The sequence below is a fragment of the Micromys minutus genome (assembly GCF_963924665.1).
Source record: "Micromys minutus genome assembly, chromosome: 9".
Lineage (NCBI taxonomy): Eukaryota > Metazoa > Chordata > Mammalia > Rodentia > Muridae > Micromys > Micromys minutus.
Genome location: NC_137978.1, coordinates 44,034,457 through 44,061,643, shown reverse-complemented (window position 1 = coordinate 44,061,643; position 27,187 = coordinate 44,034,457). Strand labels below are relative to the sequence as shown.

Here is a 27,187-nt window from a genome sequence, read left to right as displayed (position 1 = left end):
GCAAATCTGTAAAAGGCTCAGGACAAACTTCTTTTATTTTTGTTCCTTTTTAATTACAAAACTAACAGCTGTTAGAATTTTTTTTCTTTACTTTTTTTTTCTTTTCCCAGCTACAAAATACTCTGGGGAGATGCATTATAATTTAAAATATATAATATTGCACAAACAACCAAAAGGTTAATTAAAATAATTACAAAGAGAAAAAAAACCAATCCCATCAAAAAAAATTAGCATTCTGTCCACCCTACCCGCTTCACTGAAGGTTTGAAGTGCCCACCATTCACAGCGACCCTGACCAAACTCCTTTAAATGCATCACTGGTGGATGCACCAGCATACAACATCACCAGCACAGCATCTGTGCACCAGGTCTTCATGTGGCCCTCGCTGCCTCAAGATGGTAAGAGCCCCAGGCTGACTGTCTTCAGGAAGGAGGGCCTCTGCAGGAGATGGGAGTCTCAGAATGCTCGCCCAGCATATCCCTTCCAGAACAGAGAGCCAAGGAGAAGCTGCCTGGTGATGGACTGATACTCATCTCTGCTCACTACTTCATACAGCTTACAGCCTTGTGTCCTAAGCTGTGGGAGTCAAGGTAGGTAGCTGCTTGGAGCAGTTTTCCTCCCAGGCAACACACCAAAGGGCCTGAAAGTGGCTCCCTCCCTTCTTGGGGAGGGAGAGAAATACAAGAGCAGACTCTTGCAGTGGCACAGATGGGCTAAGGACTTGGGTGCATTTGACATAAAAGCCCTGGGAAGGTGCAGGGATATCCCAGTGTGGGCTAGAGAAGAGTCAAGGTTTGGTCTGAAGATTCTGAACCCCAGAGGACCTTTCCAGGAATGGGAAATGGTTGGGATGGAGATTCCAGAGAGGCAAATTTCCCAGGGATGATGGCCTCTTCCTCATTGGGACAGGAATGAAAATGTTGTTCACTGTTTGTGTAGCCAAGGGCAGGTGGCATGGCCTTCCTTGCTGGCTAACTAGCTTATGGGGTAGAGCGTGTTTGTTGTCTTCAGAGACCAGTGCTTCAGCTCTTGTCTCTGTGCAGGAGATAGCTACCCCTTTGAGATTTCCCTGTAGGATCCCTACAATAGCAGGGAAATGCAGGCTCTCTGGTGATGGGGTACGGGTCCTCCTCTTAGGTCATCCTAAGGTTGGCACAAACCAGACTTCTGGATCTGTATTTAAAAAGGCTCTTCCAAGGTGTGAGCAGAGGGCCAGCAGGGAGCCACCAGAACATGTACCAAGTTCTGGATGGCAGAGGCCATTTGGGGGGACATTCTCAGTGTCTTCCAAGGCCGGCTGAGACTATGGAGCAAGGGAGGTGGGATGTGCCGTGGGTGGGGAGCTGCTTGCTCTGGCTTCCCTCATTCCCAGTCCTCCCACTCCACATCTTCCAGCTGCAAAGGTGAGAAGATAATGAGAACACACTGAGTCATGCCCACAGCCCATCTTCCCCACTGCGCAAGATGGCCACTGGACCAGGCAGGCTGTCCCCACAACAATCCTTGGCTTTCAGGAACACAGCACTGATGCATATGCTGCCTGAGAGAGGCTTGCTGCTTTGACTGCTTCAGATTCAAAGGAAATATTTCCACTAACTATACTCAACTCTGCATGGGATGCCTGCTGAGGAGTCAGGCCCTAAAGGAGACTGTTTCCTGCTGAGCAAAGAAAGAACTGAGAGGGGTGTGGGGCTGCAAGTGCTAATGTCTACTTTTGGTGGTTCTTTTGAGCCTAGCCTTTATATATCGGCTGAGCCACCTCTCCAGCCCAGGTGGTGGTTGTTCTTTTGTTGTTTGTTTTGAGAAGGGGGTTTCTCTGCAGCCCTGGCTGTCTTGAAACTTGCTGTGTCTTGAACTAATAGAGATCTGTCTGCCTCTGCTCCCAGAGTGGTGGGATTGAAGGGCTATGCCATCACCATCCAGCAAAAACTTTTCCCTCTTTTGTTAGCTTTAATGTTTTTAGGGAGTCTGGATTTGTGTGCCTGTCAGAGGTCAAATGGATTCTCTCCTCTCCTCCTGTTGGGGTATGTTCTCTTTGTACAGGTCTTCTCAGGCTGGGCTCTGCACTCTTAACTTCTGGGTGGGGCTCAGGTGTACCCGTGGTCAGGTTTTGCTGTATGCTTGCATATTCTCTTGGAGCTGGGGATCAAACTCAGGACCCCTGCAATGCTTTGGTGAGTGCTCTACCACAGAACCATATTCCCAGCCAAGCATACTGATTTAAAGAGAGCTAAAAGACATAAGCTAGGAAGTCCTCCACAGGACACCACAGAGGCCTCTGTAATAGTGACTGCATTAATTCTCCAGCTTTTCAAAATAAAAAATTAGATCCCTGGCAGTCCTCTAATGCCAGCACTGAGGACGCTGGAGCATAAGGACTGATGCAAATTCATGGCCAACCTGGGCTACAGTGAGTCAGTGATAACCCCTCCCATCCAGAGGGGAAAGAAAGGAAAGGAAGGGAGGTGAGGGGAAGAGAAAGGAGAGAGCCTTTCTGACTCTCAGACTGAGGCTCACAGTCTCTCTAAACTGACTAATTTTGGTTTTCTCTTGAGACAAATCTCTGTAGCCCTAGTTGTCCTAGAATTCACTATATAGAACAGGCTGGCCTTGAACCAAAACTCAGAGAGATCTGTCTGCCTGTGTTTCCTGAGTGGCAGGACTAAAGGTGTGCCATGGTCATATCTGGCAGAAACTGAGTCAGCTCTTGATTTGGGGAGGTAGTTAAGAATAAAAGACCTGGGCTGGAGTGATGGCTCAGTGGTTAAGAGCACTGACTGCTCTTCCAGAGGTCCTGAGTTCAAGTCCCAGCAACCACATGGTGGCTCACAACCATCAGTAATGGGATCTGAAGACATCTTCTGGTATGTCTAAAGACAGCTACAGTGTACTTATATATAATAAATAAATAAATAGATAAATCTTTAAAAAAAAAAAAAAAAAAAAAGAGCACTGACTGCTCTTCCAGAGGTCCTGAGTTCAGTTCCTAGCGACCACATGGTGGTTCACAACCATCTGTAATGGGATTTGATGCCCTCTTCTGTGTGTATGAAGACAACTACAGCGTACTCACATATAAACAAACATACAAACAAATGGAGTTTAAAAAATTAGTTTCACAATATTACAAAAAAAAAAAAAAGAATAAAAGACCCATTTAACTATTGTCACTAATGTCTACTGAACGACATCATATGACAGGCACCCCACTTACAGTGGTTACATGGTTTACCTCACTACAGCCTCTAAGACAGCTCTATCAATCTTGTATTTTAGATGAGGAAATACATGTTAAATGACTCAGTCCAGGGCCTTCTGTTGCTAAGGTCTCCTATGCATCTCTATGTCCCAGGCCTATTTACTCTAGGCAATGACCTTCCTGTGCTTCTCCTGAGCACTGGGACCACACTGGGCATATGTGCCACCAGGCTGTGCTCAGCATGTGGGTTTTTTTTAGTTGTTCCTTGGGTGACTGATACAGAGCTAAGTTCAAGAACTCATCCATACATACACCCTAGAACTGATCAGAGTGGAGCCCAATGATAACTGTCATGGGCCAGATTGCAAAGCCTCATTTCTCTTCTCAAAAGCATTAGCTCAGATAGATGTAGGGATGTGCCCTGAAGGGGTGGTAAGGTTTGTTGGTGACTAGCGTGCCCTGGCTAAGGAGATACTCACCTCACCAGAGGCGTCCACTTTGGAGAGTGCCATCTGCACTTCTTCTTCAGTCATGTCCAAGTCAAAGTCCTTCTCCCAGTCCTCGCTGATGTCTGTGCTCGAGCCTGGAACCGTGAGCCACATGTAATAAGTAGCATGTGACACAAGGGCACACTCGCGTGCCTGTGCACATGCTATCTTTAAGGAGATGACAATATACAACTCTTTATAATCAAGGTGTTTCTACTTGTACATGCACAGGTACAGGTATACACGCACGTACACACACACACACACACACACACACACACACACACGAGACTGAAGAGATGCTTTTGTGGTTAAAAGCACTTGTTACTCCTGACCCTGACCCTATTCTAAGCAACCACATGGCAGTCAGTGCCCCACAACTCCAGTTCCAGGGAATCCAGCACCTCCTGACCTGAGGGCCCAGACATGCATGTCAGACACTGACATACATGCAGCCAAAACACTCATACTTAAAAAATCTTTAAAAAAATGGAAAACTACATAGGTATGGTGACACATTCCTTTTTGGTGTTTTGATACAGTGAGACCCTGTCTCAAAAATAAAAAACTTTAAGGTCACTGGGCAGAAGTGGTGCATGCCCTTTTATTTCAGCCCTCAGGAGGCAGAGGCAGGTGGATCTGAGTCTGAGGAGAGTCTAGCCTACAGAGAGAGTTCCAAGATAGCCATGGCTACAGAGAAACTCTGTCTAAAAAAACACAAAAAATAATTAAAAAAACAAACATTTTTGAACACATCTGCATCTGTTTACATTTGTCTATGGACACTTCCATGTGTTGACAGCAGAGCTCAGCGGTGTCATCAGACTCCACGGTCCAGGAACTCGCAGTAATGACCTGGCCCTGCTCATACAAAGTCTCCTCCTCTTGCTTTGTGTGTGTCTCATACAGTGCTGACGATTACTCCAAACATACTTGGGCATGGTTTCTTCTAGGCAATATTAAAAACATTTATGTTAAAATTATCAGTGAGAAGTGAACTGTAAGATCTGCTGTTCTTTTGTCCATTCTGCACAAAGGGCCTTGCACACCCCTGGCTTCCCCACCACAGCAGTGTAATTAGAATCTGTGGCACGTGGCACACCTGGGATGACCATTATACCTACTGTGCAGCACTGGGCAAGTTATTCTCAACAGCTAATTATTCAAATTATGCTGGAAAAAAAACGGGGCTGGCAGGCAGCTCAGCTGGTATAGCACTTACTTAGCATGCACAAAGCCCTAGGTTTTATTCCCAGCACTGAAAAAAATTCAGGTGTGGTGGCCCACCCTGTAGCACTTAGGAGTCACAAGTTCAAAAGGTCATCCTCTGCTACCTGGTGAATTCAATGCCAGACTATGAAACATGAGATCCAGTCTCAGAAAACAAACACCAAAAATGTTGTTCAGGGCAAACCATCCTCTTTGCAAAGACCACTGGAGAAACTTACTAGAACGTCTTCCTCCATGCTCCTGCATTCTGACTCAGCAGGCAGCTATAGCCCAGGATTCTGTACTAGATATCATGGTTAACTCTACAAGGAAATGAGCTGCTGTTTGAGAACTTCAATGGATGTTTAACAAATGGAGAAGTAGGGCCCTATGTTTCTTTCAAAAGCCTTGTCTCAGAGTTAAATAATTTACATGTTCCACTGCAAGTCAGAGCAGACCTATAACCAAGACTCAAGCTCTGAAAGTCTCCTGGTGCTGTGCCTTCAGGACACACTTCTGTTTATCTGTTAGTGTGGCTGGTTTCCTGTGGGTCAAAAGCCAGGCTCTTGGCTAAGCTAGGCTGTAGCCATGACAGCTTCCCCTAATCTCTGGACCTTGAAGCTCTCTTCAGACTTATACGCTAGGACAAACCCTTGCAGAAGCAGAAATGCATCTTTAGAGCATTTTACATCACCCCTCTGAGCTGGGTATCAACAGTTTACACTGGACAGAAGGAAGACTTCAATGGCATAGATGTGAGCCACCTGTCCTGTCAGAGGGCAAGCTACAAGATCTGGATAAGAGCATTAAGACCTCCTAATGGAACCTTTTGGTTTGTTTTTTTAGGTGATTACTAACCCGAGGGTCTATCGCCCAGTTAATTTTTTTGTGCGACCATTTTTTTACTTCCTCAGATAAATGGAGATTAAGAACAGGTTCCACAGGTAATAGTGAGGTAAGGCCTTTAACCCAGGGCCACTGGCCACACACTCATCCCACACTTCCTTCCTTTCTCTGCTGAGGGGCTGAAGAGCAGTCCTGCTGCACACAGACCAGCCTGGCAGCCTGAGGTATGGTGTGGGTGTCAGAGGGAAAAGGCATCAGCACCCAAGCTTCCCCGTTTCTCTAACATTAAATATAGCCCCCATACCCAGGCCTTGGGTTTTGGAGACAGGTCCACTGTATAACACAGCATACATATAACGTCCATTTTAAGGTTCTCTTCTAGCAGGGAGGGGGATGAATAAGAACAAAGCATCCCATATATACGTGTGGCGACATACACTTGTAATCCTAGCACTTGAGAGGCAGAGGCAGGAGGATCAAGGAGCAAGGCCTGGGCAGGAGGGATGGTCCAGCAATTAAGGATGTGTTCTACTTTTGCAGGACTTCAGCTCGTTTCCCAGCACCCACATCAGGAGGCTTACACTCCAGTAACTCCTCTGCAGCTACCTGAACTCATGGCCACACACCTATACGTAATCAAAAATAATAAAGAGAGGGGGGCTGGAGAGATAACTCGGGAGTTAGGAGCACTTACTGCTCTTGCACAGGACTGGGGTTCAGATCCAAGTTTGCACACCGCAGCTCATGGCCATCTATAATTTTAGTTCCAGGGGATTCGAGGCACTATTCTGGGCTTTGCAGACACCAGGCATGCATGTGGTACACAGACATACATGCAGGCAAGCACTGATACACATAGAATATAAATCTAACTAATTAAAATAATCGAGGCCTGGTAATGGTGTCACATGCCTTTAATCCCAGCACCTGAGAGGTAGAGGCAAGCAGATCTCTGAATTAGAGGCCAGTCTGGTCTACAGAGTAAGTTCCAGGACTGTCGTGGCTAAACAGAGAAACCCTGTCTCAAAACAAAACAAAACAAATTAAAGGCCAGCCTGGGCTTATAAGACTCTTTTGTTGTTTTGAGACCGGATTTTTCTGTGTAGCTCTGGTTGGCTATCCTGGAACTCATTCTGTAGATCAGGGGACCCGAGATCCGCTTGCCTCCCTCCTGAGTGCTGGGATTCAAGGTGTGCTTGACCACCACCTGGCTTGAGACCCTTTCTCACAACAAAAGGAGTGAGGATATATCTCAGTCATTCCAATGCTTGCCTTGAGTGTACAGGGCTCTTGGTTGGACCCCAGCACCGTGTAAACTGCTCATGTGTCATCCAACTGTAATCCCAACATTTGAAGCAGGTAGAAAGCAGGATCAGAAGTTCAAGTTCTGGTTCAGTTCTTCCCTCCCTGCCTTGCTTCCACTGTTCCCGCCTTGGGTTACACTGGCTTCTCCTCACTTGTTTTGGGGTGTATCTACAGGCTGAGTGTGGAAGGTAGCACTGCAGGGTGATTAAGAGCACTAGTCATATGTCACTTCTATAGTCTCCAATTCCTATCTGGTCACCTGCCTTGCAGCCCAACTCCAGATGGAACTGTAATTCTTTGTGTGTGCACAAGTGCATGCGTACATGTGTGTAGATCAGATAATAATCTTGGGTATCAGGAATCAAAATTTTAGTTTTTCAAAGTGTTATTACTTTTGTTTGTTTTGAGACAGGCTTTCACTGTGTAGCTGTCCTAGACCTTGTTCTTTCTTGGACAGCTATAGACTGGGTTGGCTTGGAACTCAGAGTCATCTGCCTCTGCCTCTGCCTCTGCCTCCAAGGTGCTGGCATTAAAGGCATGTGCCACTATGGGTGGACTTAAACGTTTATTGTTAACCATGTGTACTTGTGTGTGGGTTTGTGCTTGAATGCAGTTAGAGAGATCAGAGGACATGGATCCCAGGCAGTCTTAATCCTTCTTAGATGTGGACGCTGGGAACTGAACCCAGGTCCTCTGCAAGAGTAGTATATGCTCTTAACTGCTGAGACAGCTCTTCATCCCCACAAACCAAATGATACACTCTTTATGTATGAATCCTTTCCGTGCATGTATGTATGTATACCACATGCATGCCTAATACCCACAGAGGTCAGAAAAGGAAGTGGGATCTCTGGAACTGGGTTCTGGATGGCTGTGAGCCACCACGTGAGTACCGGGAATCAATCCATCCATTATTCCATTCCTGTGCATGATAAGATCTCACAAACAACTGTTCTGATCCCCACCCCCCACCAACAAGGTCCCATGGAACCAAGGACGACACTGGACTCCTTACTCTCTCGACACTGCCTCCCTGCACTAGGGTCACAGAAGCACACCAGCAGGCGTGCCTTCTGCTTCTTTCATATATTGGATGCTTTTCTTCTTATTTTACTGGATGTTTTTCTTATTTTACATGGCCAAACTTGAAATATGATTAATCCCAACTCTCAACTACTCTGAACCTACCATGAAAGAAGGAACCGTGGCTGGGCAGCAGTGCAGGGATGCCCGGCCTGGTGCACACAGCTACAATCCCAACACTTAGGACGCAGAGGCAAGAGGCTCATGTGCTCAAGGCCAGGGCTGGGGACGGGGCTCAGTGGTGGTGAGGGTTTACTACTCTACAGAGGACACGGGTTTGGGTCCCAGCACCCACACCTGGTGGCTCGAAAACACCTGTAACCTCAGGTGCAAGGATCTGATCCCATCTTCTGGCTTCCATGAGCACCTGAATACACACAAGCTTACATACAGAGATACAAAGACTAAAATAAATCTTAAAAAGGGGGGGGATTTGAGGCCAGTCTGGGGAACTTAATAAGATCCTGTCTCAAAAACAGACAGACACAGTACAGGGTACCCATCACCACAATCCACACCCTTTAGGCCACTGAGCACTCCTCCACCTCCTGCAGGCTTCAACGTGATTTTTCTGATCATTTCCAGGGGCTGACAGGCTTTTCGTTACAATTTTATTATCTTTATGTTTACGTATGTGTCAGTACCTGTGAGTTCAGTGACACAAAGGCTGAGGAGAGATCGGATCCCTGACACTGGAGTTACGGGGTTTTTGAGGGGCTGGGTGGGTGTTGGGACCTGAACCCTCTGGAAGAGCTGGTGTTCCTAACTTTTGAGTTATCTTTCTGCCTCTGTAGGTTCCCCTCCCCACCAGGGTTCCTCTGTAGAACAGAGAACAACCCTGGCTGTCCTGGGACTCACGTAGATCCTCCTGCCTCTACTTCCCAAGTGCTGGGATTAATGGTGTGCATCACCACTGCCTAGCCACCTCTGTAGTTTTTTACCAAGAGAGAAACGGAATTGCACAGATCTTAGGGGGCTTTGTGAGTCTCTAATGACAGGCATAGCATAGCCAGTGCTTAACAAAGGTCTAGATATAGAAAATAAGAGACTATCACCTATCATTACCACAATGTTTTGTTGGTTATGTTTTGCTGGTTAACTTGACACAGAAAGGGTTAGGGTCATCTGGGAAGAGGAAACCACAATGAAGAAACTGCCTCTCAGCCTGGCCATTCTGTGGGGTGTTTTCTTGACTGATGATTGATGTGGGAGGGTCCAGCCTACTGTGAATAGTGCTACCTCTGAGCAAGTGGCCTGAGTTATGTAAGAAAGTACACTGTGCAAGCCATGGAAAGCAAGCCAATAAGCAGCATTCTTCCATAGCCTCTGTATCAGCTCCTGCCTCCAGGTTCCTGCCTTAAGCTCCTGGCCTGAAGTTGGAATCACTTCCCTCAGTGATGGACTCCCCCACCAGTTGCTTTTGATCATGGTGTTTATCACAGCAACAGAGAACATTTATTTCCCCAAAGCAGGGCTCTACCAAAGTTGCTCCCCTGAGTGAGGGCTATCATGAAACAATCAGAAGAGAAAGCAGGGGCTTAGAGAAGAGCAGTGACTTTCCTACAGTCAACAGGCTTATGATCGAGCAAAGCCTTTGGGCTCTGCTGCCTTCGGCACTCAGTCTAATCCCGAGTCCAGCTCAAGATGTTAAATTCTCAATTGCTATTTAAAAACCCACTCAGGAATGGAGATGGCTCAGTGGTTAAGAGCACTGACTGCCCTTCCAGAGATCCTGAGTTCAATTCCCAGCAACCACATGGTAGCTCACAACCATCTGTAATGGGACCCAATGCCTTCTTCCGGCGAGTCTGAAGACAGCTACATACAGTGTACTCATATACATAAATAAACCTTTTTTTAAAAATCCCACTCAGTCTGGGTGTGGGGCATATACTTTTAATCCTAGCACTTAGGAAGAGGGAGATAGATCTCTATAAATTCTAGACCAGTCTGGTCCACATAGCAAGTTCTAAGCCAATCAGAAGTACACAATGAAGCCCAGTCTCAAAAAATCCCAAACAAATAAGAACCAAGTTTCCCCGCTCTTCTGTGTCTCCTTTACTTGAGAAATGGGATGGGAGTTTTAGTCGGAACCACTCAAACACACTCTCCAGCTGAACTCTGACCCCCAGCACCTGTGCCAACTCTCCACCTGTGTCTTTGGTGAACCACTGCTGATGCTCAGAGTCCTCATTTCTCTGAATGCCTCCAGTGTCAGACCTGCCCCATCACAGAGCCTGCCCTGCTGCCCCACCCGCTTCCATGTCTCATAAGGAGCAGGAGGAGCTCAGTGAATGAGCTCACTGAACAAAGCAGAACAGGAGCACTGTGCTACAGGCTAGAGCGAGCGCACTTCAGCTCCTGACGGAGGCTGTGGCAATCCCATTCACCATTTCCTGCAGCAAACCTTCATCACGCTGCAGGTGAGGCCTCTCCTGCAGGGTTAGCTTTATGGCAGCATGTCTGTCCAGGACTGGCAATCTGCAGTAGGATCTTGGGAGACACAGATGACAGATCTACCCTTGCCTTTAATTCCTGGAGTTCTTCTTCAATATAAACATGGTCTCTAGCCTACGACTCCATTACTCAGATATAGCTAAATCCCTGCTGTTGAAACTGGCTCACCTGAGGCACCTGGACATCCACCTCACCCCTTAGGCCAGGTCCAAGGTGTGTCTCCATTTTCACAATAAAAGGCTTAGAGAAGCTGATTTCTTCAGGGCTCCACAGGTGGAAGACCTCTAACATCAACACCACAGGTACCCCCAATAGGGACAAAGCAGAATTGTTTAAAAGACTACGAATGACTATGAATGGACCAAGTTTAAGGTAAGGTAAGGGCATGGTCACAGACTCAAGGCCGACACAACCTGTGTCTGAAGCAAGGCTTTTCCCTTCTCAGTCATAGCAATTTTAAATAGTTGCTCAACACTTCTAGACATCATTTTTCTCATCTGTGTACTGAAGAGAATAAGGACTTGAGGCATGTGAAATAGGCAAACATTCAAACAACGTGATAGTTTGCACAGTCCCAATATAAACTTCATTTTGCTGATTTAAGAACCCCACTGGGCTGGGTGTAGTGATTCATTCCTGTAGTTCTACCACTTGGAAAGCAAAGGATCTAAGAGTGAAAAGGCCAAGCCTAGGCTACAGTTTAAGGCCAGCCTGAGGTATATAGTGAGGTCCTGTCTCAAAAAGCCAGAGCTAGAGGCTAGAGACATGGCTGAGAAATTAATAACACTGGCTGCTCTTTACAGGACCTGGACTTGATTTACAGTACCTACACTGTATCTTGAATCCCACAAGAGATCTAACTCCCTCTCCTAGACTCTGGAGGTACTGCATGCACATGGTACACAGATTTAAACCAAAAACCCACCCTACAACAACAAAGCCAAAGTGAAAAACCAAGGCAAGCAAAAAGACTCCAACAATTTCCAAATGTATCACCCTTCATTCACTGAAAGGTAAATAGTAGCTAATAAATATGGTAATATGTATGCAGCCCCTTCTATGATCACAAATGAAGGTTATCTGCTCCCAGGATCTGAGTGGGGCATGTGTGTGCGCACATGCACACACACACTCACACACAGTCACACACACACACACACACACACACACACACACACACACACACACACACACACACACAGTGGCAGTCTTTGCTTGCCCCACTCATAGATCTGCTGGCGCTCAGACCTACCTTTCTTGCCATTGTTGGAAGGTGTAGACTTCCCACTATCTGAGTTCAGCTCGAACACTCTTAGGTCTGTGGGCACCTCCTCTCTCAGGGTCTCTACTCTGGCTGGAGGCCTGGGTTCTGGGCCACTGGCTCGGCCTGCAGGGGTTAGAGGCTTGGAAGGAACTGGGGGTGGGGGTCCAGTTTCACCCTCATCCTCAGCCAGACTCTGTTCTTCCAAAGACGCCTCAAGCAGCTTTTGGGACAGGTCTTTATGCAGCTCTGGAGCCTCAGGTGCGGCTGCAGGGTTGGCAATCTGTGTCACCAGGGAGATGCTGTCACTGCTCTCTGATGGAGTGGCCTCTGCAGGGGGTGCCATTGGAATCTCTTCACAAGGGCTCTGGGGGTCAGGCTCATTTTCAAGGGATGTGGAAGTTTTGGTCTCTTTTGGAATCTTTGCCTCTTTTGGAGATGGTACAATGCCTTCAAGTTCCTCTGTGGAAAGATGGGTTGGGGAAACAGGTGTAACCTCAGTCAGCCTTCAAACATGCACATCCTGCTATGTTTACCATGATGAAGGCTAGCCTGTGTCCCTCACGGCTACTCCAGCACAGGGAGACATCCCCTGCTAGTCAGTCGCACACATAAAGTGGCCAAGCTGTGTTGCTGTAAATATTAAAAAATAAAAAATCAGTTTATCTCTTTACCAGCCCTGAGGTCTGACTCCTCTGGAGCCCGGTCTGAGCCAACACGGTCCAACTTGTCCGCGCAACTCCCTTCCCTTGGCGGTTTACTACTGCCTGTTCTCCACCTCTGTCCCAGGGTGTTTCTCTACCCCAAAACCCCACAAACACAATTCTACAGCCCGATAGCTTTTCATACAGGTTTACGTTGGGCTGTGGGAGTGGCTCAGATTGGGTGCCAGAGGTGTACGGGCTATGTGTCAGGGTTGGGCCTGGGGAGTGAGACCTCAGGGCCAGTAAAGAGATAAGCATTTTTATATTTTTTTAATATTTACTGCAGCAAAGCTGGGCTGTGACTCACAGCCTGAGACAGGGTAAGACATGTGAAAGCCAAGGCCTGGAAGAGGGTTTGCTCTGGGTTTGGGCCAGACTCTTGTCTCCTCCTGTGCTGCCAGCACCTACCTACTCAACCTGCTACCTCAGTGAGAAGGACAATGGCTTCTGCTAAGGGCTAACTACACATTAAGCTCTTAATGGAAGGTGGATATACACTGTAAGTATTTAATATATCCTGAGCTACAGTCTTGTCTTCTCTCTTTTCTTTTTAATGTTATTTTGAGATAGTCTCTTTATGTAACCTTGGCTGACCTAGAACTCCCTATGTAGACCAGGCTGGCCTTGAATTCATAGAGATCTGCCTCTTAAGTGCCAGTCCCTTGAACTCTGCAGTCTTATGTAGAAGAGTGTTCGGGGGAAGGACCCTAAATTTTCAGCATGCTCCTCAGTAACTATGTAATGGCAGGTTGTGTGTGACATAACAAGGTGTCCCTACTGGCACATGTGATTTCTGTGCCTACACTCTGGGTCCCATAAGCCCTGTGTGACAGGCTGCCTGTCATTTCTGACAGTCCACTCATACACTGTCTCACTCCAGCTTTTCCCAGGGATGCCAGTCTCTGAAGGCCTACAGTACCACAGACACCTTTATCAGCATCTCATTTAATTGCCTCTAACCTTCTTCCTCCTCCCAGCCAGGCTCTTCAGAGATGCTCTGGTCTGCCCGCTGCTTCAGGGCATCCCTCCGGGCCTGCTCCTGAGGGTGGGAGAGTAATGAGCAGGAGGTTAGGTCCAGCCTGCTTCCCCCAGAGCTGAGGGTAGGCTGGTCTTCCCAAGCTAGCCCAGCACACCTGTTCCAGTTGGTGGACTTTATAAAAGTACCGATGCCAGAACTCTGAATGGGAAACAGCTGCTGGAACCTGAGGGATAGGAAAAGAGAGGTGAAAGTTTGCAAAGTGAAGTCCTTACCAGTCTGTTCCCAGCCACTCTTGGAGTCTAGACACAGGTCGTGCCTTTATAGTAACTGTCAGAGCCTTTCCACGCACTTTAATTCCAACTAGACCCACTTTCTAGGCCAAGCTTGGCCAAGCAAGGAGAACAGAACTCCCATACAAGTTTGCTGGTCTTTCCATTTCTCACCATTCTCGGTCTGCCAGAAACTAGCAAGTTAGTCTCTTCCTGGCAGCTTCTTGGCTCAGCACAGGCCCATCTGGCTGTACAGGGACTCCCATTACACATGTCCTTCCCACTTCCTAACACCTCAGGCTCACAGCCAGCTGAGGTCCTGCTGGCAGGACCCTCACCATCTTGGTGTAGAGGGCTCGGATGGAGGGGCTGCCTACAAGGAGCTCTGAGATCTCTCCTTTCTTCTCCTCCAAGCAGAATTGGGAAAGCCAGGCATCAAACAGTTCCGGGGGCCCTGCAGAGGGACAAACACTGATGGTCAGGTCCCTGTGTCTAGAGAAAGAACACCCGGACTAGAGAAACACTCAACCCTGAACTCGAACAGTGAAGAAAGCATAAGAGATCGTTCCAAAGCCATTTGTCTAAGGAGAAAGGGTGAGGCGAGGTGAAGGGTGGGTGGGTTCTTTCAAGATCAGGATCTCTAGAAAGGACTACAGTCTCTAGTGTCACCTATCTCTGCTGCTACTTCAATCCTCACATGCTGTGAGCTATGGCCATGTTTCTCTGTCCTCCCTTACATCATGTGACTAGGAGGCTTTGCCCTCCTTTCCCTGTTTCTTTCCTTCTCCTCTGAACATTCTAGGTCTTTCCCAGGCTCCCTTTCCTTTCCTTACTTTGTTTTTTCTCATGAGTCTCCTCTAAATCATTTTTAGCCTCCTGACAATTTCTATCTTTGCTACCTAGAATCTATCCTGGGCTCCCGATCAGCTGCTGTCATAGCACAAGCTCATTCACGTTCCCACTGAGTTATTACTGGAAACTCTTAAGTCAAATTACCTGCTTCCTGATTCTACTTCTCAGGCTCCCCTGTTGGTATGTCCTCTTCATCCAGGCTCTGGCCTTACCACTGACATGGAGTTCCTAGGCACCCCTACATCACCTTCTGCCTTTTGTTTCATCCTCTACAACACAGCCTCAAACTCTTGAATAGTTCTCCACAATTCTACAATATGAGCTTTTAAAAGCTAGGGTCCACAGGGTGTGCCTGTGTATTTTAGCCAGGGTCTTGCCTGTGTGCTTTATGGCCCTGGCTAGCCTCAAACTCACAGAGATCTGTTTGGCTTTGCCACCCAAGTCATGGGATTAATAAAGGCATACACTAACATACCTGGCCTGGGAACATAGAATTTTATAGAAAGACCTCATTGTTATTAGAGATTAAACCTATGGCCTTGTGTATGCTAGGCAAATATATCCCAAGTCCTTTTTATCTTTACTTCAGCACAAGGTTTTGCTAAATTGCTCAAGTTGGCTCTGAACTCATTATATAGCTCAGCCTAGTCCCAATCTTCCAAGTAGCTAGTATTATAGGATTATGCTGTTGTACCTGCCTGTTGACAGATTTTTTAAAGGCCTCTATGACTAAAAAAAAACTTACCATGAGTCTTTCATGACCAAACACAAGCTGCTTATTCACACATAAAGCCCTCCCCAGCAGCTTCCTGGCTGCAGTCACATCCTCAAGAACTTTGATTTAGTGTCATCAAACCAGGGTTCCCTGTTTTTTCTGAATTTTCAAACATACGCTTAGCCTTGCCTGAACAACCTTCCACTCCTCAGTGTTCTAGGTTCCACAGGCTAGGTTAGGTGCACTCCTCTGGAGGCCACTACCCATCGCTGTATAGGAAAAGTCGTCCACTCCTCACTGCCTCTGCTTGATTCCTCGCCTCTTAGTTCTGTCTCTCTGCAGCCTGGTTCTGAAGGAATGGACAGTCTAAAGGCTTACTCCTTTCTGGTTTCTAGTTTCCAGAATGGGGCACAGTGGACAAGAACCAGAGGGGATGGGGGAGCAGTAGGGATGGCAGACAAGCTAAACAGAGAAGATGAGGGACCCTAAGAGCAAAGCTTCAAGAAACAGGGTGAAGATACTTGAGGTTCAGGGAGGAAAAGGGTCTGACCCTTAACCTACAGAGTATAAGATATATATAGGTCCTACTCTGTTCCCAGTATGTAGGGGCTACTTGGTCTGTGATACCTAAAATATGGATATGATCCATCTCTTTCCTATGTATTTGCCCCAGAAGCTCACTCCCTCTGCTACCCCCTCACCGTCGGGTTCATTGCAGTATGTTGCCGGGTCTGACTGCAGACTGTAGAGGCGAGCCTGTAAGCAAAAGACAAGAGTGACAGAATTCTGGGGAAGTGGATGCAGAGAAAGTCCTCTCTGTGCATGACATCAGCTACAAGCCAGCCCTTCCCCGACCCCCCCCCCCCCCGTAGCCGTCAAACCCACAGGGCACTTATCAGAGATCACAGTGACTAACTCCTCATTAAGGCCCTCAGAAAAATAGTCTCTTACCCAATATTCCAATTCTGAGAACTAAGAAAATATAGTGAGCAGGTTATAAAATCAAATGTACAACTCCTTCTGAAATATGTGAAATTTTTAAAAAGTCAAATGCAATTATGTTAATAAAGTCCAAACTTGAGGGCAAAATGTGAGATAATGTAATTGTCCCCAAACTAAAATCCAACAAGGCTAAGTGGTGGCACATGCCTTTATTAAATCCAGCACTTGAGAAAGAGGCAGGCAGATTTCTTTACGTGTAGGGCCAGCCTGATCTACATTCTGAGTCCTAGGCCAACCAACACTATACAGTGAGATTATACCTCAGAATAAAACTAAAATTTAAAAGTCCACCAGCAAATCTGGACAGTGACACACAGGCCTTTAATCCCAGCACTGGGGAGGCAGAGGCAGAGGCAGGCAGATCTGAGTTTGAGACCAGCCTGGTCTAGAAAATGAGTTCCAGGACAGCCAGGGCTACACAGAGAAACCTTGTCTTGAAAAAACAAAAAAAGCAAAAAAAAAAAAAAAAGAAAGAAAAATCCACCAACAATAGACAGGCATGGTAGGACATGCTTTTAATCCCAGCAAAGGCAGAGACCAACAGATCTCTTGAGTTCATGCCCAGCCTGGTCTACAGACTGAGTTCCAGGACAGTCAAAGGTACAGAGAGAACCCCTGTCTTGATAAACCAAATCATTATCATTATTATTATTAGCGTTCTATCAACAATATCTTGGCCTGGGATACAATTCAGTTGTTGCTTAGCATGTGTAAGACCAATATAGCAGGGAACAAAGTTAGGCCCAATAAAAGAGAAAAAAAAACATTTTAATAATACATTAAAATAATACAAAAACACTAATACATTTTAGAGCTGCTCTACAAAGTGCCCTGTAACTAGGACCACAGGAAGCCCGACTTCAGCTGACAAAGACAGGCCCCTTCTTCCTCACACCACACAGAGCATGGTCTGTCTGCTTGGGAATGTCAGCAAGTGAGTTCTGGTGACCAGTCACTCTGATAACTTCAGACTGTTATTAAAAAAAAAAAATCTCAAAATGTAAGTAAATAGTCCAGCAGTGCACTTTTGGAACGGGAATCCAATGCAGTAGGATGCGTTGATGGCCTGGCTGCCACAACACCGCCTGTGAGTTCAAGAGAGACTGACCACGAACAGGAGGCAGGCGCACAGACACACTGCTCTAGCTGCTAGTCATGGGTTCTAACTGGTACACAATTTTTAGGGAAATTAGTCTTAAAGAACCCAAACATGAAGCAAATTACGCCCTGAAGATGCTCTCAGCATCCTTCCTATGATTGAAGCTGAAAGGAATCCAAATGTGTAATGCCAGAAAGTGATTGGATAAGCAATGCCATCTGTCCTCCTTTGCAGCCATGTGAAGCTACTTAGAAGTGGCTAGGAAAGATGCTAACACCTTTATGCATCTCTTTAATACATATGTTTTTTTTAAAAGGAAAAACCTCAAATAATCTTTACTCATGTTTCATGTTTGTGAACAACAAGAGTAACATCAATGGTTATGAGCTAAGGAGGAAGCAGAAGTTTCTCTAGGTAATGAGATCATGGGATTAGAAATATAGTTCCCTTGATCCCAGAACTCAGGAGGCAGAGGCAAAGAGGCAGATTGCTTTGAGTTCTAGACCAGCCTGGTCTACAGAGCAACACACAGGGTTGTGACACAGAGAAACAGACTCAAAAACAGCCAAATGAACAAAGGAAGGAAGGAAGGCAGACAGAAAATAATTACCTACTTTTTTATTCATGTTCCCCACTTATCTAAGTCTATCTATACTTTTAGGCTGAACACATCAGTGCTTATGTGATCAAAGGTCGGTAGGTAAAGCTTTCAATCCCCAGTAAAGGCTGCCAGTGAATACCTTGGTGCCGTCATATAGCTCAGCTGTGCCAGAGGGTGTTCCCATCAAGGTGATGACCTCACAGTCGATGGTTTTGTCTGGAGAGGGGGCAAAGGTATCTGAGATCACCCCTAAGAAGTCGGATAACCCCTTCTTCACCTTTTCTGTTGCTCCTGAGGAACCTTCAGTCTGCAGAGAAAACCAAAGAAAGGAAGACAGTATACTAGGAGCAGGATAACTCTGGAGTCTAGGTGAAGCGTGGGGGGAGGATCAGAGACATGCAAAAATCCTTCTCCCCATCTCAGACTGGAGGAGGTAACTAGAGTCCTCCAGTTCCAGTTGGGGATGTAGAGCATGTCCAAGGTAGGCCTGAAGAGAGCTTCAACTGGTTATTACAACAAAACAACTAAGGTGATCAAAAAGTGCTAGGAGGGCTAGGGAGAAGGCCCAATTAAAAGCGCTCACTGTGCCAGCCTGAGGACCCGAGTTCAGTCCTATAGGCTAATGAAAATGCCAGGTTTAATGACAGCCAGGGAGGCAAAGACAAGCAGATCCCTGGTGCTTCCTGGCCAAAGGGCAGAAAAGAGCCTGACAAGCTTCAGGCCCAGTGAGAGACACTGTTTCAAGAAACATGGTGAGTGGCTACAGAACGCCTGAGGTCATCCTTGCTTCTAGAAGCTTGTGTACACAAGCATGTGAACCCATACATACTTCTAAGCCTATATGAACATGTGTGCATATGCACATACATATTTACACACACACACACACACACACACACACACACACACACACACACACACACCCCAAAACAAGATCCATGTCATTCTAGCAGGAAAGAGGGAAGAGGGCCTGGGATGAGCGGTGGTTTTGAATCCCAGGTCTAATACTGGTGGGCTATGAGACCGGAGTCAAGTAAGACATGGATGATCTAATACTGGTGGGCTATGAGACCGGAGTCAAGTAAGACATGGATGTTACCTGACATAAACAAGTTTTTATTATTGCCAAGAAAGCAGAATATCCTGTGCAGATGTTGGGCAGACATACGGACAGGCAGCCTTGTTTGCCAGGGGGACAGTTGATGGCAAATAAATCCTCAGGGAGCACAAGCAGTTGTCCATCATGGGTTACTACCGTCTGCTTGGCAGGGATGATGAACTGAAAGGCAGGTCAGAGTCCAAAAATCTTGTGAAAAATTATAATATTAATTTTGCTTGTTGAGACAGGATTCTGCAATGTAGCTCAGGCTATGTAGCTCAGGCTGACCTAAAACTTGTTATGTAACCAAGGCTGGCCTAAAACCTGAAACTTGTAGCCTCCACCTCCCAAGTGTTAGGATTACAGGTACATATTGACATTATCTCTCTTTTTTTTTAAAGTTAGTGTATGAATGTATTCATGAATGGGTGCGGCTGTCATCCTCAGAGGCCAGAGGAGAACACTAAAGCCCACGGAACTGGAGTTACTGGTGGTTGTGAGCTGTCTGATATGGGTGCTGGGGACTGAACTTAAGTTCTCAGAAAGAGCAGTCTGTCTAGCCCCTAGGCAGGATTCATCCCTGGTTGAGCTGCCTAGAACCTATCATAGTGTCTGGCACACATGTTGACATAGTATATATCATATTTGTTGAGTGAAGAACAAAGAGAAACCAATTAAATAAGTGGTAGTTATTATGGGCCAGACTCACACAGCAGTTTACCACATTATGATGTGTCATTCATACATTTGGTCTGGATTTTCACACAGGGCCTTGCTTCATAGCTCAGGCTGGTCTTGAATGCTCAAGCCTTATGCATGCCCCAGTCTCCTGTGTACTAGAATTACAGGCATGTCTCACCACATCCAATTTGTCATTTGTGAGTACCAGTAGCTATGGTACACAAGAAAGATTGTTAAAAGGACTCAATAATGTAAGCCTGGCTGAGAAAGCCCTCAGACTTGTCTTCCTTCTTTCTTTGTCTCATTTTCAATCCCCTTCTCAGGCAGCCACTGGGCCTGAAGCTTGTCAGTCAGGCTAGACTCTGCCCTCTTCCTTTCCTTTTCTCATTTGAGAGGGGGTTTCCTCTATGTTCACAGGCTAGTCTGAATGTCTAGGTTAAAGAGATCTGCCTCAGGCTAGAGAGATGGCTCAGTGGCTAAGAGCACTGACTGTTCTTCTAGAGGTCATGAGTTCAATTTCCAGAAACCACATGGTGGTTCATAACTACCTGCAATGGGATCTGATGGCCTCTTCTGGTGTGTCTAAAAATAATGAATATATATAATCTTTTAAAAGAGATCTGTCTCAGCCTCTTATAAGGAAATTGTTACATGCCACCAGACCTAACTCAACATTTATGGCCTCTACTAATCTCAGGATAACTGATTTAGTTGGAGACCAAATGAGGAAAGACTAATGGGAAACTGTATATGAAAGCCAGTATGTTAGCCAGGAACGGTAGATCATATCCACAGTTCCAGAACTCGGAAGACTGAAGTAGAAGGACTGCCGGGTGTTTTGAGGCCAGACTGGGCTAGCAAGATTAGTTCTCAAAACTACCAACACACACAAACACACACACACGACACATGCTACCAGATTATCCTTGATCAAATAATATTTTTGCTTTTTCCACAGTGCTGGCTAGTTTTACATCAACTTAAACACATGCGACTCATCTGAGAGAAGGGAACTTCAGTTGAGAAAATGCCTCCATTAGATTTAGGAGTCTGTAGGGCATTTTCTTAGAGATTGATGGGGGAGGGCCTAGCCCATGGTGGGTAAAATCACCCCTGTGCTAATGGTCCTGGTTCTGTAAGAAAGCAGGCTGAGTAAGCAGTAAGCAGCACTCCTCCATGTTCTTTGCATCAGCTCCTGCCTCAGATTCCTGCTTGTTCAGTTTAAGTTTCTGTCCTGACTTCCCACAGTCATCTGGACTGTGAGTTGGGATATGCAAACCAAACAAACTCCTTCCTTCTACTCCAGTTTTTGTTTGGTTGTTGTTTTTATTTGGGGGGGGGGAGGGGGATGGCTCAAGACATGGCTTCTCTGTGTAGCCCTGGCTATCTTGGAACTCACTCTGTAGACCAGGCTGGCCTCAAACTCCCAAGTGCTGGGATTAAAGGCGTGAACCACCACTTGTGTTTTATCACAGTAACAGAAACCCTAACAAGATACATATTGACTTTAAAATCCAACTCCTCCCTTAACAGAGGCTTTCACTGTACACCTCCGATAACAACATGAGCATGAGGATATAAAGTGGCACAAGGTAAGCATACCTGAGATCTATAAGACTATGCTCACACTTTTAACATTTCTTATTGTGTGTGACATGGAAGTCAGAAGAAAGTCAGGGGACTGAATGCAGGTTGTCAGGCTTGTGTGACAACTGCTTTACCTACTAATAATCCATCTTACTGTCAAGTGTGTACATGTGTAGTGAGGGATTCAGGGCTTTGTACACACACACTACATCTGATGGTTACTATGGACTGCCAACTTGACAAGTTAGAATCACCCAGGAGGCAAGCCTCTGAGCACACTTTTGAGGGATCATCTGAACTAGGTTAGACTCTAGACATGCATGAAGGACTACCTAGTTTATCTTTAATTGGGGTGGGAAGACCCACCTTAACTGTGAGCTGGGATCCCAGACTAAGAAAGTGAGCTGAGACTAGTATCCATCTCTCTCCTTCCTGACTGCAGAAGCTATGTGACCAGCTGCCTCCTCAGGACCCTGTCACACCTTCCCTGTCAGGATGGACTGTCCCCCGCAGGATAGACTGTGAGCCAGAATAAGCCCTTCCTACGTTGCTCTTATCAGGCGTTTGGTGACTAATGAGACAGGCCAGCAATCCACTAGCACATCTCCAGTTTCCTACTAACAATATTTCCTTTCCTTTAAGATTTGCTCTATTGCCTCTGTGTGTTTTCCCTGCACGTATGTATGTGTACCCCTTGGACTGGAGTAACAGACTGTTGTGAGTCACCACCTCGGTGTAGAAACCAACTTACGGTCCTTGGTAGGAGCAGCAGGGGCACTTAATCACTGAGTCATCTCTCTAACCTCATAAAAATACTTTTTTGGGGGCACTTTGCAATAGATATTAAAAGCTTAAAACTATACTACCCTTGACCTTTTCTATATTGAATAATAAAATATTACAATAGGCAAAACCTTAACAAGAATAGCGTTCACTGAAAATCTGTGCACAATACCAGAAGTACAACAGGAAATAGAAGGCTTTTATATTTACTTAACTGAGGACCAGACGGCTTAGGAAAAATGTAGAATGAGGCCTGCAATGACTTAAGTAAAAGATGAGGTAAGGAACTGGAGGCCTGACTCAGCAATTATGTTGTCCTCTTCCGGAGGGCCTGGGTTCCATTCCCAGCACTCACAAGGCAGCTTATCACATCTGTAACTCTAGTTATGGGGCTCTTACACCTTCTTCTGTCCTCCCTGGGCACTGTGTGCATATGGTGCATAGGTATACACCCATATACATTAAATAAATAAGTAGTTTTTTTATGTATATTAGTGTTTAACCTGTATGCATATCTTTGTGGAGGTGTCAGACCCCCTGGAACTGCAGTTACAGAGTTGTGACCTGCCATAAGAGTGCTGGGAATTGAACCCAGGTCCTCTGGAAGAGCAGCCAAGTCCTCTTAACTGCTGAGCCAGCTCTCCAGCACCTTAAATAAATATATGGAAGAATCAGTAGTTTAAGGCCATTCTCTCATATGTAATCAGTTTGAGACTACGTTAGGCTATTTGAAATGGGAGAGAGAGAGGAAGGGGGGGGGGGGAGAAAAACAACAAAGGAATAAAACCAAATCAGTTAAAAAGTAAGGTATTCAGGACTGGCAGAAGCCTCAGTGGATGAAGGCACGTTGCCAAGCCTAATGGCCTGTAATCAGGAGAGGACCGACTCCCACGGTTGCCTTCTAACCTGGCACATATGTACATACATACACATACAAGAACATATAAATATATCAATACAATTATTTTAAAGTTATATTTAGCTGACCCACATCTTTTTCCTAAAGGAAGTTACATAGAGGTATATCACTCAAATGTTAACAACAGCTACCTTCATGGGGAGTCCTTTTACACACACACACACACACACACACACCACATACTTGCGACCTACATTTTCTACAATGCATGGCTTTGTATCCCTTTCTTTCCTTACAGTAAAAATAATCACTGAATGAGAGAAAAGTTGGGAGTGCCCACCCAGTTCCCAGGGCAGACCAGACTGAGGGTCGGTCACTCAAGGTGTGGTAGTACTCACGGCCAGCTTCTCCTTGACCACACTGGCCGTGGCTGCTATGGTGCAGGCCGTGTCATGCTGTACCACCTGGGTAAATTCTGTCAGGTCCCGCTTCATGAACTCCAAAGCTTCAGTGGACTATGGAAGACAGAGAAGAAGGACTAAGCTGGCAGAACCCATCACCCATGTCTGGGCCTCTTTGGCACCACAGGTGTATGGAAATGCCGCGTGACATACGAGCCACGGCTTGGCTATGCTGACTTGTCCTGAGTCCATGACCCAGGCCGATTAACTGACAGCAGAGAGAGAAACACCTGCTCTTTAGAAGAAGGACCGAGTCTCAGCCCACGAGTGAGCCCACTCAGTCACTCAGTGTTTTTCTCCTACCAAACAATCTCAAAACCAGAACGGCAGTAAAAACATACACATATTTCCCAAACAGATGTTGAAAACTTGCTGTGATATGGTTCTTGTTTGTTTGTTTTGTTTGATTTTATGAGACAAGGTTTTTCTGTATATCCTTGGCTGTCCTGGAACTCACTCTCTCAAACTCGAAGATTTACCCACCTTTGCTTCCCAAGTGCTGGGATTAAAAGAGCCTTTTTTTTTTTTTTTTTTTTTTAAATCCAAGAAGAATAGCTTCTCCCCCAGGGCTTGGTTTCACTATTCTGGGCTTTGTCTATCCATTAAGTTTCTTTGGAATGAATGATATTTGCCTGTCTAACTGACCTGTTTCAGAGCTAGTTTGAGCCAGCTAGTCCTCTGCAGTCTATGTCTGACTTCCGTATATCATGCTTGCCAACTGCAAGATGACTTCCTGGAGCACCTGTGCTCACCCCACCTTGCATGTCCTCTCTATTCACACGGATCAACCACCTGCACATTCTGTATGGAGGTTTGCTATGCAGGCTGGTCCTTTTACCTCAGTCTTCTTCCCAAGGGCTGAGATTACAGATCTGCACCATCATGCCCAGCCACGGCATGTTTTTGAGTGTTCTGGTTTTTCATTTTGTTTTTCCTAGGATGGGCCTGCCTACTTCTGACCTGGCATGACTGAGTGGGACAATAAGGAACCACAAAGAGGGTCAAACAAGTGGGACACAATGAGATTTTCATTTTTAATGTGTCACTCTAGTGACTGGCCGTTTTAGCCGTTCAGAGTCATGGTGACCATGAGATATCTGGGTAGTTGTCCAGTCAAAGCTATCCATGTAAGTACCAAAGGGCCTAAATAAAGAAACAGGAACCATCCCCAAGGAGAGGTGCACAGTAAGAGTGTAGAACACACACAGTTGTGAGCTGAGGACAAAGATCTTCAGAGCCCCATCTTTAAAGGGCACTCAGAGAAACATGAGCCAACAGTCAGGAAAGAAAAATCTGGACAAGTGTGTGGAGAACTGGGAGAGAAGTCCATGTTCTTTGTTTTGAACACGGTTCAAAAACAGAGGGGGTAGGGTGGGGTGGGGAACATGTTAGTGTCAACTGCTGCAGAAAGTTCCAGAAAGATAAGGGGTAAAGAGTACCCAGTGGAGCTGGCAAGTGTGAACTGCATGTTATTACAGATAAGTGTACAGGTGGTGGCTTCAGGGGTAGGGAGAGAATGACCCAACATCAAGCTTACTGACATCATATTTCTAAAGTACGCCAGGCTGCTGAACACAGACTTGAGGGAAGAGTTTCTGAAGTCAAGGGGAAGAGAAAAAGAAGAGGAAGAAATGGTCTATTGGGGTGGGGGTGGGGATGCCCAGACCCAGTGAGACCAGGGTGTCTGCGCTGGGGGAGCACACAAAGCAGCTGAGCCTTTTCCAATGCTGTGTCTGTGTTTGTACCTGGATGCATAGGGTGGGGGTGTACAGGAGGCTCGGGACAGGAGCTCTGGGGCAATGTATGCTAAGAGAGCAGGGAAGACAGACCCACATGGAGCCAAGATGACCAGCAGCAAGGACAGCAGCAAAGAATCAAGGGAAAAGTAGAAGAAAACATGCCAACTAAGTTTTACTCACTCCCTCATGAAGAGCAAGTGCCTGTACAGCACCTAGAGTGCTACATATTGTCTTAGTGTACTGTGTATTATCATTTAATTCTCAGGACAGACCATTAGATAGGTACTGTTAACATACTTCACAGGTGAGGAAATGAAGCCTAGAAAGGTAAAGAACAAGAGCAAACAAAACCACCAAAACTTGCCCAGTTTAAATGCTGCATGCCTTTAATCTCAACACTCCAGAGGCAGAGGGAGATAGATCTCTGTGAGGTTGAGGCCAGTCTGGTCTACATAAGGGTTCCAGGGCAGCCAAGAACTACATATACAATGAGACCCTGTCTCAAAACAAAGCAAACCACCACCACCACTAACAAGAAAATAACTTGCCCAAGTTCACAGAGATGTAAGGAACTAAAGGGAAGAGATTAAGATTAAAGAGAGATCTTCCTGAGATCAGCCTTGAAACACAGAGGAAACCCTCACGGAACACCTGCTGAATTCCACACTTTCTTTGCATGCTTCTTTGAGGTCTGATATTAATCCTTAGCATAAGTCCTGCCTCTTCATCGTCAACAAAACAGTCAGCACAGGGAATTCTCAGGTTTGCTGAGCTGTAGTGTGAGAAGGGGCTATCCAGAACACAGACCAAGAAGAAAACAAAAACAAAAAAACAAAAACAAACAAAAAACTATTCCTAAAGTACTGGGCTAATTTAGGATCAGAAGCCTCCTGGAGTCTTCCCCAAAGCACGACTCACTTCACTTGCTTGAGGTAAATAGTAATTAGTTATTCCAGGACTTAGTTGGGCCGCTTTTAAACAAAGTAATATGGGCTAAAATAGGAACACCAACTGGCATTGCCTACTACAGGGACAAGCATTAGTTACGTCACAGGGATTACTTAGCCAACCACTTCCCCAGGTCTCTGCTCTCTGGCCATCAATCCCCCTTCACTTTGTAAACAGCTCACATAGGCACCAGCAGGCACTAGCGGATAAGGCATCCTCCTCTCTACCAGGATTCTTACTTTTCACCTTCTTTGCCACAAACCTTCCTTGGCATGCACGTGACTCTCTAGCCTAGACAAGATGTTAGGTACTTCCCTTTCATGGTATTCACAAACAGTAAGTAAGCAGCTATTTTGCTTGACTGCCTCCACACCAGAGGCCCAAGATTGTCTGGCGAAGGTCTGTATCCTCCCAACCTGTCTGAGAGTAATGACTGTCATATACGCTAATGTTTAAATTGCTGTTTAAGAGTAAAGTGTTGTTAGTGGTGGTGTTTTTTACCCTTTTCTTTTAAATGGCCTCACAGAAGCCCGACAAATCCAGGCAGGGGCTATCTGGGGTTGGTTTGACAGAAGACAGCCGCGGTGCCCTGCCGAGAGAAGGGTGCTGGCCCGGCTTACCTTCTCTTTGACTGCCTGGTAGCTCTGCTGCAGCCAGCTCCGCCACCACCCCACGTCCTCCCTGTGGAAGACAGACACATCTGACGGCTCAGACTGCCGGCTCAGACTGCCGAGCGACTCCTGCCCAGCCTCTGCTTTGGCCGGCTGGTGAGGCTTCTCGGGCCGCTTTCCCATCCCCTCGCACCACGCCTCCACTCTGCCCTTTCAGCTCAGTCCGCACCCGCACCGGCAGCCTGTCCCCAACAGGGACCCTGGCCCAGTATCCCAACCCTTGAAGAACCCAGGCCCCAACGCCAGAAGGCGGAACGACAAGCTCACCCTTCCGCCATCTTGCCAGCAT

At 46.3% G+C, this 27,187-nt stretch overlaps 1 protein-coding gene across 2 annotated transcripts; it reads right to left on the bottom strand.

Moving 5' to 3' along the window:
- Positions 1–17: 17 nt before the first annotated feature.
- BSDC1 (BSD domain containing 1) lies at positions 18–27,187 on the bottom strand. Of its 2 annotated transcripts, none has more exons than XM_080921500.1 (11): positions 27,166–27,187; positions 26,848–26,908; positions 23,478–23,594; positions 18,210–18,377; positions 16,070–16,124; positions 14,140–14,255; positions 13,687–13,755; positions 13,514–13,592; positions 11,841–12,311; positions 3,680–3,783; positions 18–1,396 (listed from the first exon to the last, which is right to left on the bottom strand). In XM_080921500.1, the coding sequence occupies exons 1-11, from the start codon at positions 27,174–27,176 to the stop codon at positions 1,364–1,366; spliced, it is 1,284 nt and encodes a 427-aa protein (XP_080777626.1). In that variant the 5' UTR covers positions 27,177–27,187; the 3' UTR covers positions 18–1,363. The 2 variants fall into 2 exon arrangements, with proteins under 2 accessions (XP_080777626.1, XP_080777627.1); XM_080921501.1 differs by having other exon boundaries at positions 14,179–14,255.